This window comes from Monopterus albus, unplaced genomic scaffold, assembly GCF_001952655.1.
Source record: "Monopterus albus unplaced genomic scaffold, M_albus_1.0 scaffold52.1, whole genome shotgun sequence".
Lineage (NCBI taxonomy): Eukaryota > Metazoa > Chordata > Actinopteri > Synbranchiformes > Synbranchidae > Monopterus > Monopterus albus.
Genome location: NW_018127932.1, coordinates 2,475,584 through 2,492,089, shown reverse-complemented (window position 1 = coordinate 2,492,089; position 16,506 = coordinate 2,475,584). Strand labels below are relative to the sequence as shown.

General features: G+C 40.9%; 3 protein-coding genes across 4 annotated transcripts in view; 1 reads left to right on the top strand and 2 right to left on the bottom strand.

Annotated features, from left to right (window-relative positions):
* The window catches only part of LOC109961115 (elongation factor 1-alpha 1), a 6,176-nt gene extending 5,265 nt beyond the window's left edge, over positions 1–911 (bottom strand). The window contains exon 1 of one of the 2 annotated variants that reach the window (XM_020601719.1): positions 794–911. The gene's annotated coding sequence lies outside the window, so the exon portion shown is untranslated. The remainder of the gene's footprint in view (positions 1–793) is intronic. The other variant, XM_020601717.1, reaches the window with a different exon arrangement.
* A 2,766-nt stretch (positions 912–3,677) lies between these two features.
* slc17a5 (solute carrier family 17 member 5) lies at positions 3,678–11,954 on the bottom strand. Its single transcript, XM_020601856.1, has 11 exons — positions 11,668–11,954; positions 10,248–10,444; positions 9,386–9,619; positions 9,066–9,153; positions 8,485–8,571; positions 7,599–7,717; positions 6,245–6,406; positions 5,376–5,508; positions 5,141–5,288; positions 4,889–4,979; positions 3,678–4,016 (listed from the first exon to the last, which is right to left on the bottom strand). The coding sequence occupies exons 1-11, from the start codon at positions 11,750–11,752 to the stop codon at positions 3,879–3,881; spliced, it is 1,482 nt and encodes a 493-aa protein (XP_020457512.1). The 5' UTR covers positions 11,753–11,954; the 3' UTR covers positions 3,678–3,878.
* A 2,608-nt stretch (positions 11,955–14,562) lies between these two features.
* The window catches only part of arhgef33 (Rho guanine nucleotide exchange factor (GEF) 33), an 11,193-nt gene continuing 9,249 nt past the window's right edge, over positions 14,563–16,506 (top strand). Inside the window, exon 1 of the mRNA XM_020601822.1 lies at positions 14,563–14,679. Within this exon, the coding sequence (XP_020457478.1) occupies positions 14,634–14,679 (46 nt within the window). The 5' untranslated portion in view covers positions 14,563–14,633. The remainder of the gene's footprint in view (positions 14,680–16,506) is intronic.

Genomic DNA, 16,506 nt, shown 5'->3' with positions numbered 1-16,506 from the left:
ACCCCTGCTGTCCTCTTTCACTCCCACCCTGCTGTGCTGTCATCAACACAACTAGAAGCTGATGTTTCACAGTACCATCCTCCTTCCCACAGCCTAAGTAGAGCTTCACTCCAAGCCAGAATCCACCATTTTGTCAGGTCCCCTGTCCACTAGTGTAGCAGCCATTTCTCAGGCACTGCGGTGCATTGCACACAGGTTAATGCAGGGCAGAGTGCATGCTGTTGTCAACTTTGTATGAGTGTTATGGTGATAATCGTGAATTTGAGGATTTTCACGTGCATACATTTTTTTTTCTTTTAAATAATCCACGTGAGTGAGATTAGATTTAGAATGAATGTAGTTTGCCCCCGGGTGGAGATGCCGGCAGCTTAATCCAGCTGTAACACGAATCCCCCACATGATCTGGGCCAGACTTGTTCAGGTGAACCCGATGCCATGACGAACACTATACATGCACATGTTTAACTCATCCCTCCCCTGTCACGGCACGGCGGCTGCCGCAGTGCGCTTTACTGTGCAAAAGCTGATAAAACAGCGGAGAGTGACTTAACACATCTATAGCGGCAGATCTGTTGTTTTAAGGATTTAACCGAAATGTCAGCCGTCCGCCATGTTCTATCGTCTGCCCGCTTACCGCCGCCTAGATTCGTATCACCTACAAGCCCCCACTGTATCACAACATCCCCAACACTGCGCCTGGAGACCCGCCGCTAAAGTAAACGTTCACTTCATTCTTCTGACAGCATCCAATACAAAACCTCCTCAATCCGTTACTTGATGTACGGTGTCGTACCTGCGAAGTGGCCGGTGTCAGGTTGACTGCAGGACCGGAGAGGCTGAGGGGGACGCTGCTGATCCGGTTATAGCGCACAGGACAGGCGGGGGTATTGCGTAATTGCGCGCACACGCTGCTGCACAGCATCACAACAAGGGACCAGGGGCAGTTACCGTAAATGAGTTTATCATAAGACCCAGCAACCGGCGAAGCATCTTTGTCAGAGATACAGTGATCTAATTGTGTAATTCTGCATGAGGACTTTTACTTTTGGTACGTTAAAGTCAATTCTGTGCTGCTACTTAAGGAACATTTTGAATGCAGACTTGTAAGAGTATTTCTACAGGGTGATTTTGCTACTTTAAGTAAAGCATCAGAACTTTTCCAAAATTGGTTATTACGTTTAGTTCTGTGCCCTTTCAAGCTCTCCTGTCAGTACTGAACTGGGGCCTTATGGGGACATAGACGAACCATTTTGACTTGTTATGGCTCTGTGTGACTTGGCACACGTTAATTTATGTAGATTATATAAACAGATCTATACACCTGTCATTAAGACGTTTTTGTTGGCTGTTGTTTCTGCATTAGTTGGATTTGTAGAACAGAGTCCAGGAGGAATAAAATTGATACAAGCTGCAGAATTATATTGGATAATCGATGTGGGTCATTATAGATGTATTGGTTTCATTCTGTTTCAGATGTAGAGATGGTTAATGTCTTACAGTCAGGTGGTCAACCTTTTCTAATCCTATGATAATTAAATGTCTAAAGCTAAAGGCTTTTAGCAAAAGGTGAGACATTTCAACACATGACCAAATGCTGTCAGTAACTGCTGTATTTTGGTTTGTGGATAAGACTGGGTAGAACTGGATCACTGGGTGGGCTGCAGATGAGATTAATAGCATCAGGATGAAGAGTGAAACCAGAGTAAAAGTTGTCATTTCTTTGTTCATCCAGGGAATGCGACCAACTATTCTCTTATTATTTATGGTCTTATCACTGACCTTTTCCCAGCACTAAACTCTTACAAACCATATTTGTTATTGTGAAGCACTTTGGGTCACTTTATTAAAGTGTAATTTGCATAGTTCAGTTCATTTCAAGTGTTTGTAATATTACATATGTAGAGAAATAAATAGGTTTGAGATGATCGAAATGTTTCTTCTCTTGCACTTTCTCCATCAGATACTCAGAGGTAATTAAATTGCAATAATAAAAAGCACATCATTCCTTTAGTTAGTCAAAAAACTGTTTAATGAAATAACCCAAGGCAATATCAGATTTGATCAACAGATGTTATTTCTAATACATGAAGCGGTTTAAGATATTGTTACCAGATGCAATGATTACGTGTGTGTGTGTGTGTGTGTGTGGTAGTCACACAAAAGCCCCTTTATGCCTGACTGTAGATGCAAACCTGAAATAATAAAAAGAACTCATCTGACAGTGTTTAATGTAATAAGGCACAAGCATATTACATCTTAAATTGGGATGATGCTACTTGTTGACAGAAGCTGCAACCAAGACAAAATGTTTACCTTGTGGCTTAGGTTTGATTTAGTTCTTTAGAGGCATTATGTTTAAAAAAACCAGTGCCTATACATGTGGCTTTAAAGTGCAAACCTGATGGAAAAATTGCACATAATCAGCTTTTTGCATTGATAGAGTACCAAGACTTGAGTTTTAAAATTGGACCTAATTAAGTTGACAGTTAAAAACCAAGGACATGCAGTACATGTATGTGGTAGAGCGATCAAACATCCTTTTCAGTCCCTGTATGATAAGATCCCTGAGAACTGATAGTGTGAATCCCGTGAATAGAATAAGGCTGTGTCCACCATGAACCTCTTAAACACGGTTTCCTTTCATTACAAAAGTACCAACATCTGGCTTCTTCTTAGTGTTATAGATCAAAAAGTAATTCATTAAGTGCTACTACCTCTATTAAGAGGTGCCTGGTGGACACAACACATGAAATCCCTTAATTGCACCATATTACAAGTAAATATAAAAACTGTCCATTTACAATCACATGAAAGACAAAGCACTTTAAAATAATTTTAAGGAGCTTCACTGTAAGGCATTTTCCCAAACAAGTGTTTGTGCGTGCTGTGCAGTTATAATGTTTCAGAAAGTGTGCCAGGGTAGCACATCTGATGTTATCTTAAACCTTTCCTTACACTTTTACAAGTGACAGAAAGCATCCTTCTGAAAAGTAAATCAAAGGTTACAGGATGCTCTTGAGGCAGAAATAAGAGCTGAGCGTAGCAAGTTGGCAAACCTGGACACTAAACAGGAACTTAACTGGAATCATTTGAAGTTCCTAGTTTATTTACCAAGGTATTCATAGTAGCTGATGGTCAACAAGGCTTTGATAACCTATAGCTATGATACTTTTCGTAGATGCATATTGTCAGTGTTTCCCACAGCATTAGATTCTACGTGGGGCAGAAGCTATCTCTTCCTGGGAATATTCAAAAATTCCCAGCTTTTCTTAACGTTAACTATGGTCTAGAACAAGGCTGCACAATAGATCGTTTTGTGAGCGTGATTTAGATCCCTGTGTAATCTCAGCCTCACATGACAATGTCTCTGCCGTGTTTGCATTAGGAGGGAGATGGCTTGCATCAAACCAAGCGCTCCCTTTCCCTTGCTATATTTGAATATTCCTCTGGATGGAGGGAACAAAAATTCAGCATTATAGTTTAAGAATCTGGATTAACATTGTCCACTTGCAGAGCAACAGCAGCTATAATATACAGCACTCTAACAAAAAAAAACTAAAATCAAGAGCAAGGGGAAATTGTCTGCTAGCTGATTGTAGGCACAGTTCTCTTGGACAGATAAAGTTGTAATAATAAACATGAAATATCTGTGGGAGGCTCAAGTAAAGTGCATGGGAAACACTGTGTGGTTTTTGCCTCAAAAGCATCTGAGAAATAGCTGCTGTGACTGCAGGTTAATCTGCTTACAGACTAAAGAATATGGCTCTTACTCACTGTTAGCTGTGCTCTGAGAGCTACAACACAGCTGAAAATACCCGCTGACTCACTGAGACTTGTCCTTCTGATGATTCAGATGAGTCTGCTACTCATGTCCTGCCTCAGTCTCCATGGGAGTAGGATGCGTGGATAGCCCAGGGCTGCACTGTTCCTTGGCCAAGCACAGTGTAGAACAATGCTCCAAGCAGGTTGATGGTAGCAGCAATGTAGAAGACAATCTGCCATTCTTCTATGGTGTTCTGAAGGACAGTCAGTTAATTAGTACTTAAATTTAAGAAGGTGTCAGTGTGTCACTAATAATTTACTGCCACACTTAGTTTATCTAATTGAGACTGTGTTATAGAGTAGTACTGATGCCCCCTGGTGACCAAATGTTAACTTACTGATCTGGTGCTAATTAAACCAATCAGACAGAACATGAGGCATCGAGACAAAGGAAAGACACCATCTATGTAGGCAGTGTCCCTGGGGGTCAGGACACAGTTATGCATCGCTTATACTCATTGCTTGTGATTGCCACTCCATGCTCTTGCACACGTGCCAGCAGATGGCCTCTGTCACAGGCTGCTGTTTATTTGTTGGTATGTGTATGAATGCTGTCCTGTACAGGGACAAAACTGCCAGTGTGCATCTGTTTACAGCAGTGAAATTGGAAACATGGGAGGACATTATTTTTTAAATCAACCCATATACCATGCATGATCCTTTGTCAGGAAAAATACTGTGATACATTTTAAAAAGCTTCTCTAGTTAACTACATTCAGTGTGAACTTGCTAGGAGCAGCTTTACTTTAAGCTGCAGACGCACCATAAATTATTATTCCTGGTTGTTACTGGAGGGCAGCATGTAACTGGATGTGTTGAAGTCAACTTTGAGAAGGTTGTATGCTGCCCTCCAGTAATATTTAATGGTGTCTCTGCAGTGCAAAATAAAGAGACTCCCAGCCATGCTCACACTAGGTGTAGCTAATGAGAGCAGCACTTTATTTTTTAATATTGCCAGCTGGTGATATAAAACCATATTAGAACAGGTATAAAACACTGAACAGTGAGGAAGGGGAGACTAATCACGATCTGTGGTTAATTACAATCTGCGTGTACATTTGTTTACCTGTACAGTGAGGGCTCTCCCTATAACTGGTCCCACCATGCCAGGAATGGTGGCAAAGGTGTTGGTGATTCCCAACAGAATGCCAGCATACCTATAAAGAGAATACATAGTCAAATAACAGGTTTTTATTGCTATTAAACTCACCCAATATTACAATGTATTTGTACATGTAACATAGCAGGTTTAAAATGTTTGAAATGTGAAAGCTTATTCCACAAGAAGTTATTGTAGTCATAGAAAAGTCGTTCTTACGAGGGAGCAATGTCAAGGTGGTTGATGTTGAATCCAGAGGCTGACACTCCACCCAGAGAGGAGGAAATAGTGAGGAAGGTCACAGCCAAGGTGTAGTTACAGCCTGTGTATCCTGCTGCCACCAGGAAGACCGCTGGCCCAAACATACCTATAGAACAGTAACAGGCACGTTGCACTGGGTGTCCCACCTCAAGTTCACAAACCAAGATAACAGAATGATACTGCCCTTCCTTACCAACAATGGTGAAGGCCTTCCTGACAGTGACTGTGGGGTAGTTGCAGGTTTCCCGGAGGTAATCGGCAACTTGGCCACTCAGCACAGCAATCACAGCACAGCCCAGGTAAGGCAGAGCCGACAGCATACCGTTCTGTTGACGAGAGACACACGGCAGCACACGACGTGCAGACTATAAGAACTATAATAGTCCTCAGCAGCTCCTGCAGTGCAGACACACAGTAAAATGGGTAGCAGGGCCTTCAGACAGAACGCAGTGGGCGCTGCACTTTGCTATCGAACCCATTCATTTCTATGTGTTGCATAGCACAAGGTTGCGCGTGCCATCTGTGCGCTGTGCTGAAGTTGAGGAAAAAAGTTCAACTTGGGCCCAGTGCTCCGTGATGACCCCTCGATGCGTCCAATTGCAGAGAACCCGACGGAGAAAATGGAGAAGCTTATTTCGGTGGTCCCACACCCTCTTCTACTTGGCTGCAGCTCATCTCCTCATCAGTACAACTAAAGCCAGAGGTTTTTACTGACATGTAGTATAGATACTGTATATTGTGCATCCAAGGCCACTGCTCGAAACACTAGTTAATATCAGCTAGCCGCCTCCTGGAAAGCTTTTTGGTCACCTAGCAACTGCCACACAACCCTTGTGGCGAGCGTAGCGAATGCCACATCCTATCTGAAAGCCCCTTACCACCTCCAGCAGTTCAAAGAACTATGAACAAGTTCCCCTGGTCTAAAAGTGCCTAAAGATGCAGGAGGCCTGAGTGTGGAATAGAGCAGATTTGATCACACTGACCCCTTATCTGATTCTCCCTGTTAGTGTCTGTTAACCATTGTATTCATGAATTAATGCCTGTATGTGATGTTGACCATACCTTCTGTATGCTGAATCCCAGTATGTCGTTCATGTATGTTGGCAGCAGGGTGAGGAGGGTGTAGAAGGTCCAGTTGTAGGAGAAGTGTGCCACAACGATGGCCCACAGCGGTCTGGATGTTACAATGGCACGCCAGGGGATGTAACCTGCAGAGGTAGATAGCTGGGCCACACAGGAAAGAGAAAACAGGGAGCTCTTGATTAATACATCCACTCTTAAAGACAAACATGTGCAACAACCACCTAAATATTAATTATGGTCTTGATAAACAAATAGGAAGGGGCAAGACAAAACATCTAGTTAACTTTACTTATGTGGCAGTACACTGAATTTACACTGATAAATCCATTCATACAGACATGTTTTAACTCCCTCTGCTGAATAAACTGAATTAGGCCTCACAGAAGAGAAGAGGATGCCGCTGCTATCATCCACCACTCCTCTATGGCAAAAACTGTGCCTGCCCCTAGTGGCAAGAAAAATGTCAACTTGTTTTCCTTCTTAATGTTGTGTTCTTGGTTTCTGATTTAAAAAAAAACACCATACTGTCATGAATGACATACTAATTTCCACACAGAGGTCCTACATGCTGATAAAGCCTTAAGCATTGTCATTTAAAATCAGAGGGCAGACAGAGACACCAGTTCCCAGTAGAACCGATCAACCCTTTATTAACTATCGCTGTTACAAAATGCACAGAATTTGAAAGAAACTGTGCATCTGAGTATCGTTATCATCATCAGCTGCAGACTCATGGTGAGTGTTGTGACCTAACAGCAGGGGAAGACAGATAAGAGAATAAAATGCCGCAATATACGGAAATTATGTAACATGAGTATCAGATAACACCAATGGGGCAGAAATGCCTGCAAGTGCTCTGCTGAGGCTGCACCAGGGTGAAGGACAGCACATCATATGACAAAGCTGAAGTTAGGTCTCATCTACCATGATACATTAATAATTGCCTTTACAATGCATGTCAGATTTAAACGTTCTCCTTTTGTCTCTTCTGTAAACTTTATATTATTTCTTACATTTTAAATGTGGGACCCAATAAAAAAATGAAAATAAGGAAAAATCAAAATAAGTTAAACAATTTTGTTTGTAATAACATTTCTGTAATATCCGATACAAAAACCTATTTGTTTCATTTTTTGAGAAATTGCTGATTCAAGTATAAACAAGCTGCACTAAAGCTTTTTTTAAAATTCTAATTATGGCTTTTTTTCTAGGAAAACATTAAGACAATAGACAAGTCTTATGTTGACCAGAGATAGAAGATGAATCAGAAAAAAAGCCATTTTTATAAACTTTTTTTTGCAAGTTTAGGACATTGTTTGGTTTCTGGTGTTACCTCGTTCTTCAGTGAGGAGGTGATGTAGTTTCTCTCCCGCTCTGATATCCGTGGGTGAGTGTTTGGACTGTCAAAGACGAGGAAGGCCCACAAGACGAACCACACCAAGCCAACTGCACCTGGAAGCACGAAAGCAAACAAGCACTCATTATACCAGAGATCAACTTGGGTGGATGTGCATTTTTTCCTGTATTAATCCCCCATCACACAAATGACTGTACATAGTCGGTGGGGTGTTTTTAGATACATATATCTACTGCCACAATGTGTATTGGTGGTCTGGTTGTGAACTGAACTAAGGTCTGATCAACTCATTACCTCTACTTTACCCACATCAACTGAGAACTATGTGTTTATTGAAACTACAGTCCCAACATCTGTCAAGTAAAGGAGGAAGGAAGAAAGTGGTATTTCTCTATTGATTCCATTTGTAAGCACATTTTCTTCAATTTGTTAAATCATTGTTTCCACTGACTAAAGGGGAACGAAGGATCAGATACTGGAAGAAGCTCATGTGACACAAGAAACCACTGTGGTGAATAAGCATTAAAGGGAAAAAAGTCTGACCAATCAATAGAGAAGTCAGAAATATGCAAACGCTTCTGACATATGTGTGTACGTCTCCTTGATCAGACCAGATGAGAAACAAACTGCAAGGTGAGTTCAAAAGAATTGTCTTTTCCACTTTTGCTCTGATGTCAAGTTTCCATAACACATCGACGATGGCACCTTCACTGCCTAAAATGGTTCTAGCTACCAGTTTTCTAACAAGTGCATTAATTAACCATAAGTTTAAAAATCTAGTTAGAAATTCCTGCCTGGCAAATCATAAGCATGTCCCTCATATTATTGATGCTTTTCACTACTGACACCGCAGGAATATTACCGAATACATAGAAGACATAAGTCCAGTCCAGGTAGAAGCAGATTTCACCAGAGAGAGGAAGAGCTATCACTGTCCCCAGCTGGGCTCCTGGGAGAAACGGAAGGGAAAACACAAACATCTGTATCCCACAGCTGTCTGAATGCACAGAGTGCAACTACTGAATGATGAATATACAAAGAGCGGCATGACAACACCAGCAACTGAAGATGACAAGGATGCAAGGGTCTGCTATGTAAATATACACTGTTAAAGTGAAGACATTTTACTGTTGGTTAATATGATTTTAAAGGAAATTTTGTAAAACATCCATCACAAATTTCTTTCAAACAATTCAAATGCAGCAAATCCTCACGTTCCATTAGCTAGTAATGATGAATATGTAGCATTTTTGCTTAATAACTTGATTTACTTGACCAATCACAATTGTTCTGTTCTATTCTGATTAAGCAATTGTTTCAAAGCAACTAAAATGCAAAAATATTCTGACACATGACCCAAAAAGATACTGTTTTCTTGGAACAGAAACACTTTTTTTTTTTTTACTTTATCTACATTGCAGCTCTTGTTTCTCTGCAACTTACCAATGTAGGAAATTGTGAGCAGCCGGCTCCTCTCCAGAGGCGGGGCCCACGCCGCCCACATGGTGTACATTGCAGGGAATGTGACCCCCTGAAGAAAAACATAACAGGGGTACACAGATGAAACCCAGGTACAGCCAATAATCCACGCATCTATCTTCTGTCTGATTCTGCAGCTCCATTTAGATTTTATTATTAACACTCACTTGGGTGCTCAAAGATACTGTACATTGTGGTAGCTACTTTAGTCACATAAAGAAAAGTGCAAATGATGCTAATGCTACGAACACAATGCATGTGCAAACAATTTAAACCTTCCCTACCTCCCCTATCCCCTCCAACACCCTGAGAGCAATGAGCCAGCCGGCACCCAGGTCAGCAGCCACAGGGGTGAGCAGCGTAAACACTACAGTTCCCAGGATTCCTAAGCCCAACAGCCACTTGGGTCCAAAGCGGCTGGCCAGATAGCCCCCTGGGATTTGTGTCAGGATGTAGCCATAGAAAAAGGCACCCAGGATCCAGCCCTGGGTCTCAGAGTCCCAGTTGTACACTCTGGCCTGTGAGGGGAGGTGTTGAGAGCTATATCAGCATTTGAGCAGCATCAAATATTATTAAACTTTACTGAATAAATACTTCTAGCTAGACAACACTCTGTGCCAAGGCAGCTCACAGTCCCCATAATGCCATTACACCTAAAAGCAATAGTCCCATCGTAGCGTGACCCTCATAATATGATTTGTTGACCATGAGTACATGCCCCTAGTATTATGAAGCACATTAGGTTTAAAGTTATTCAAGAAAAACAATATTTACTAACAGATGAACTTTTAAAGTTACATCAAATCTGTTGCCACCCTATTGAGTCAGCAGAGTCTCAGCTACAATTGATCTTAGCTGTAAGTCTATAGCATTATTTATTGTCTTACTGAAGTGAATTTTACCCTCACCCTAGCCCTATAAATGTGAACATTCTGGATCACCATATCTGGAATATTACTCATATCTAGATCCATACTTTGGTGTGCGGTAGATCTTGTGCGGATGTTACAGAGCAATTTTGTAGTGTTTTCCAAACGAGCATTCTGAGGCTTGTCAATGAAGGCTTTCTCAAATTCCACTGTCATTGTTACTTGGCAAAATGGAAGAAAATCCCCTAGGTTGGACAACATGCATGAAACATCTTACTGTGTTGTTGTGACTGGGCCGTGCAGGGCTTTCACCAGCTGGACACACCGAGCTGCTGTGGTTGATGCTGGACTGGTGGCTGCTGTTAAGCATGTCCACCATGGCCACACTGAGGTTCACCCGCAAGGAGTAGACCACAAAAAATCCATAGGAAGAGAGCAGCGCCAGGCCATAGCGGGATGAACAGCATGCCGGGGCTACACAGTGACGGACAGAGAGGAGATGTTATTGCATGTGTGCTTTATCTCACAATATGAAAAATGTACCAAGTTATTTTATGAGGTGTGTGTGTGTGTGTGTGTGTGTGTGTGTGTTGTGACACAAGACAACAAATCCAGCCATGCAGAGTACAGTTATCTCTTCTGTTTTTTGTCTTTCCTCTATAGCTTGGTGACAGAACAGACAAAATGGATCCTTTGGGAAACAAAGTCTGTTTTGCGCCTGCATTTTTTGTGTGTTTACTCACAGAATATAAACCAGAGCGCAGATTTGCATCAATTAGTCAACATCTACATGATGATAAACTAATTATCTAGACACAGTTAGGCATTTCAAGATGTCACCATGGAGTGTGGGAAATTACAAGTAATTTCCAACAAAAGAAAAAAAAAGTAACCAGAAGGTTAACCGATAAGGAAAATAGTTATTTGTAGCCCAAACTGAGTGAAACTTATTTTAAACCGCACACGATAAATATTAACTTTTAATATCACTCTGAGCTCAGAAAACTGTGAAAGGAATTTTTCAGTCTGACATTTTATAAACCAAACAATTAGTCAGTAAAACAATCAACTGACTAATTACAAAGGTAACTGTTAGTTGCAGCCCTAAGATCAACATGATCACTAGCTAAAATGACTTTCACAGATGATACCATTTTCATTTAACTGCATGAGTAGTCATACTTGTGCCTCTTTTTCTTGTCTCGTACAGTTTATTTCTTTAACTAAACCTAAGTGGCTGATAAGTCTGTGTAAGTATATCCCCAGAGGTGTACTGTCATAAGTCTCTGGGTTTTGCATAATGTGCAACTACTTGCTGATATGATTCATTATGCAAACCGATGATGCTACTAAAACTATAAAACATCACACGACTCATAGCTCAGGTGTGCCTGTCTTATGATGTGAGCTCAGGGGAGATGTCTCTGAACTCGTGACTCAGGCTAGTTAAACTGTCAGCATGTACAAACCCACAGGATGAATTCAGCCCTACAGATTTGCCCTGGATGACAGAAACAAACACCCTGTAAGAAAGGTTGTATCGTGTTCTCGCCATGTGAACAAATGGTTGCATAAATCATGTTAGCAGTCATGTTGCTTTCATGCTTTTCCCCAGTGAAATCGCAAAAAACAGCTCAGCTAGCCACATGCCCCGACAGTGTTGGCTAACTAATTAGGTGGAGATGTTTTTCTTTTACCTCTCTGCACTCTGTCTTCGTGTCCCCGGTGTAGTAGCGGCGTCTCTTGCTCGTCCCCTTCCGTGTCCGAACCGTACCGCTCCATTTGTCAGTCAAAGGTTAACAGGTGGAGTATACTGCATGACAAACTAAATGCCAACAAGACAACCGCAGCAGCAGAATAAGCCAATTTAACTGCACAGAGCTCAATCAGAGAACGTACACGGGCTCTGCGATGACACAAGCTAACAGCAATCACGTGACGAGTAGCAGCAGACCAGAACTGCAGTTGTTTCTTCTTCTTCTTCTAAAAAAAAAAATCTTCTTCTTTTGGTAGTTGGCAGAAAACTTAATATGTGCATTACTACCACCTACTGGACAGATATATTTTTGTTCATAATATTGCTGCAGATACGATCCGTAACACCGACAGTGATAATTCATATATCTTTCTCCCAGAGACTCCTGTCCTCGTGCTGTCACAGACAGCAGCATGAACATAATGTCCCACCATCTAGGCCACCGTAGTAACGGGACATAAAGAGACATCTGAAATAAAAACAGACTATTGAAAAATAGCACTTTGAAATAATAATTTCCATAATCACAATAAAAATAACCCCCCAAAAACTCTATTGAGTAAGAATGATGAAATACCATTTCAAACTAATGACTTAAGTTTTAATATTTTTTGAATGATTTCACAAATTGTCTGTGCAAGTATATATTTTACTCAATTTATTCATTTGATTATTCATTTTAATGTTGTTTTTATTTATTACTGAACACTCTGGGTTTCCATAAAAAGCTGAACTGTTCTCACCTGTACACCAACACCAAGTGTTTATGTACTTCCATATTGATACAAACCCTTGCTATGAGCTGCCCATAATGGCTATACAGTGGTGTGAAAAAGTGTTTGCCCCCTTACTGATTTCTTATCTTTTTGCATGTTTGTCACACTGTAATGTTTCAGATTGTCAAACAAATTTATATATTAGTCAAAGATAACACAAGTAAACACATCATGCAGTTTTTAAATGAAGGTTTTTATTATTAAGGGAAAACAAAATCCAAAACTATATAGCCCTGTGTGAACAAGTGTTGGCCCCCTAAACCTAATAACTGGTTGGGCCACCCTTAGCAGCAACAACTGCAATCAAGCATTTTCGATAACTTGCCATGAGTCTTTTACAGCGCTGTGGAGGAATTTTGGCCCACTCATCTTGGCAGAATGGTTGTAAGTCAGCCACATTGGAGGGATTTCGGGCATGAACTGCCTTTTTAAGGTCATGCCACAGCATCTCAATTGGATTCAGGTCAGGACTTTGACTAGGCCACTCCAAAGTCTTCATGTTGTTTTTCTTCAGCCATTCAGAAGTGGACTTGCTGGTGTGCTTTGGATCATTGTCCTGCTGCAGAACCCAAGTTCGCTTCAGCTTGAGGGCACAAACGGATGGCCGGACATTCTCCTTCAGGATATTTTGGTACACAGCAGAATTCATGGTTCCATTTATCACAGCAAGCCTTCCAGGGCCTGAAGCAGCAAAACAGCCCCAGACCATCACACTACCACCACCATATTTTACTGTTGGTATGATGTTCTTTTTCTGAAATGCGGTGTTACTTTTACGCCACACAGAATGGGACACACACCTTCCAAAAAGTTCAACTTTTGTCTCGTCTGTCCACAGAGTATTATCCCAAAAGTCTTGGGGATCATCAAGATGTTTTCTGGCAAAACTGAGACGAGCCTTTATGTTCTTTTTGCTCAGCAGTGGTTTTCGTCTTGGAACTCTGCCATGCAAACCATTTTTGCCCAGTCTCTTTCTTATGGTGGAGTCATGAACACTCACCTTAACTGAGGCAAGTGAGGCCTGCAGTTCTTTGGATGTTGTTGTGGGGTCTTTTGTGACCTCTTGGATGAGTTGTCGCTGCGCTCTTGGGGTAATTTTGGTCGGCCGGCCACTCCTGGGAAGGTTCTCCACTGTTCCATGTTTTCGCCATTTGTGGATAATGGCTCTCACTGTGGTTCGCTGCAGTCCCAAAGCTTTAGAAATGGCTTTATAACCTTTTCCAAACTGATAGAGCTCAATTATTCTCTTTCTCATTTGGTTTTGAATTTCTTTGGATCTCGGCATGATGTCTAGCTTTTGAGGATCTTTTGGTCTACTTCACTTTGTCAGGCAGGTCCTATTTAAGTGATTTCTTGATTGCGAACAGGTGTGGCAAGCAGCTGAACCACACAGGTTGGTTTATAACAACCCCAACTAAATGTTCATGATCTGCTCTTCTTTTAATTTTTTCTAAACTTTATTTGGCATGATGGCTGGGGAGTTAGGAGTCAGTGTTCTTCTGATGCAGAAGGTCTACTAGTAGAAACAGGGTATCTATACCCTCCTTCTGTGTCCACATCTGACAGCTCTAAAGGTTGCTACCATGTACCTGACCCTGACTTCTGATCTCCCTTTGATGGAGAAAAAGTAAAAAGTTAAAAAAGGAAAGGAATGACAAATGACTGATGTTTGAGAAATTGTAATCAAACCTACTGTTCTTCAAGTGCTATGGGTGCTTGATGTACTGGCGAGTCCACTTGTCACCTATATAGCATCACTTACCTGATGCAGTGACTTGCTTTTCAGTTCAGTCTAATCAGTGCTGCTGTGTAAATCACCCTGATTAACAGTCAGTCATGCCTCTTTACATCTAGGGAGTCAGCTAGAGTATGATAAACAAATGACTCCCTCTCTCCTCCCGATCTTTCCCGTCTGTCCCTCTACTCTCTAAAGACAATGGCGTTTTTGTGCATAAGGGAAATCATAGGACTCACATGCTTTCAAAGAGAGAAAGAGAGTGATTACAGCAAAAGACAGGCTTGTTCAGCGTAAAAGCACAAGGCAGCAGAGTGGACTGAAATTGTCTTGAGTGGAATAAGGACTTTAGGACTGGACAGCTGTGAACTAAATTGGACCAGACAGAACCAAAACATGGAAAATGAGAAAACAGAAGAGAAGATGGAAGGCGTATCAGAAGGTAAAACAAGTGTCAAAAATCTTGAGCTGTATCTTTTGAACAGATGCTCTCAGTTACTGGAAGCAATTAGTTAGAATCGCAGCGGTTGGTCATGATCACTACTGATTAGTTTCTTATTCCTTCCACACACTAGTGTTTAATGTTTTTATTTAATGTTACATTAACAGCTGTAATGCTGAGGATCATCATGTCTTAATATCATGTCCTCCTAATGCACCAGTCAGAGAACTGAATCCACTTGCTTTTATAAGGATAATAATGTTTGAAGTTTGAGGTAACTACAAGACAGCAACTTCAGGTGACATCTTGACGCCAGCGTTTTCTGGCCTGGAACAACTGAGGTCAAAAGCACAAACCTAAGTTGCAAGAAGAAATGTGTTGTACTGTTATGTCCTGCACAGAAAGACCATTGTTCCACACTGTATATTCCCTATTTTCCTCTTTCACTGTTAAGAAAGGTTGTGCAGTACAGACATGGCACATTGTGCCTCGTCAGTTATGCATCATTATGCATGCTCTGTACAAATTTCAGATGACTCTCTGCAAAGCTGACAGCAGCATTGACCTATGACATCTGGACAACAAACAGTACCACTGTGCTTTTATGCAGCCAGTTAACTGCCTCTAAATGCAGCACATTACAAAAATCCATCAATAATCTGAATTTCCCTGTGTAGCACTTTCCTCCAACAGTCCAACCATTTTGCAAACATGAACAACAGTCCCTCAGTACTCTCCAGCAGCTAGAAGACAAGAAAATATGGTTCCAATGGGATCTGCTCAGTTTACAGTGAACAGGAGGAGGCTTCCAGTTACCACAAGTTATAAGAAAACTGACAAATTGGAATGAAAGGATAAAAAAGTGTTTGTTCTTTGGATGAATCTCTCTTCTGAGGAGGACTGGCATGTGTAACACTGTCACATGACCGCTGAAGCACTCCTACACCTCTTTGTCCTGACCTTGACTTCTGTGGCATTAAACGCTTTTTATTACACAAATGTTTTTACCTCTAATACATCACACATGCACACATATCTTCCAGACACCTATTAGTAAAACCATAAATATACCATAGTGTATTTCAAGGATAGCTACTACATAATACTGCTTGCCAATAATTTAAATGCGGACATAAAAAATAGTAATAGAATTGACAAGTTTAAACATAAATATAAATATGTGTCAATCAAGATATATGCAAGAACAGGCTTAATGATTAACCAGATGGAACATTGTGGGTGTGGTGTATGAATGTTAACACTTTGTAATAATTCTTTAGTATATTACTTGTGTGGTGTAGAAGAGAATTATTTACTGCTTGCAAACCAATGATGGTAAGATGATGTCATGGGGTAGGACTGGATAAGTCTGACTTCTTCCTACGCCATTCAAGCATGTACTAGGTATAAGCACATTGATATTGGATTAGCATTTGTTGGATATGTGTAAAATTATGTGTGTTGACATATCAACTGTCTTTACATGCTTGAAAGAATAAATCAAATCAAATCAAAGTCAAGACATAGCTCAGTGGGGATATGGAGTACTTAAATTTACTGTATGTGTATGTTCCTTGAATTTAGAAGGTTTATGGGTCCAGGTTTTGTGCAATATAAATATGTGACTACAAGACAAAAGAGAGCATTGCCAGGGACATCAGCAGTGTGTACTAGACTTGAAACTGCATTTATAATACGGGACAACAGAATTTCTGGGGTGAACTTTGTGAACAGGATTTTCTTGTGACAACAGCTCATTGTTTACAGTGGTTTACACTCCTGATGACATTCAAACCAATTAAAAAAAACACATTGTATTTTCTTCAA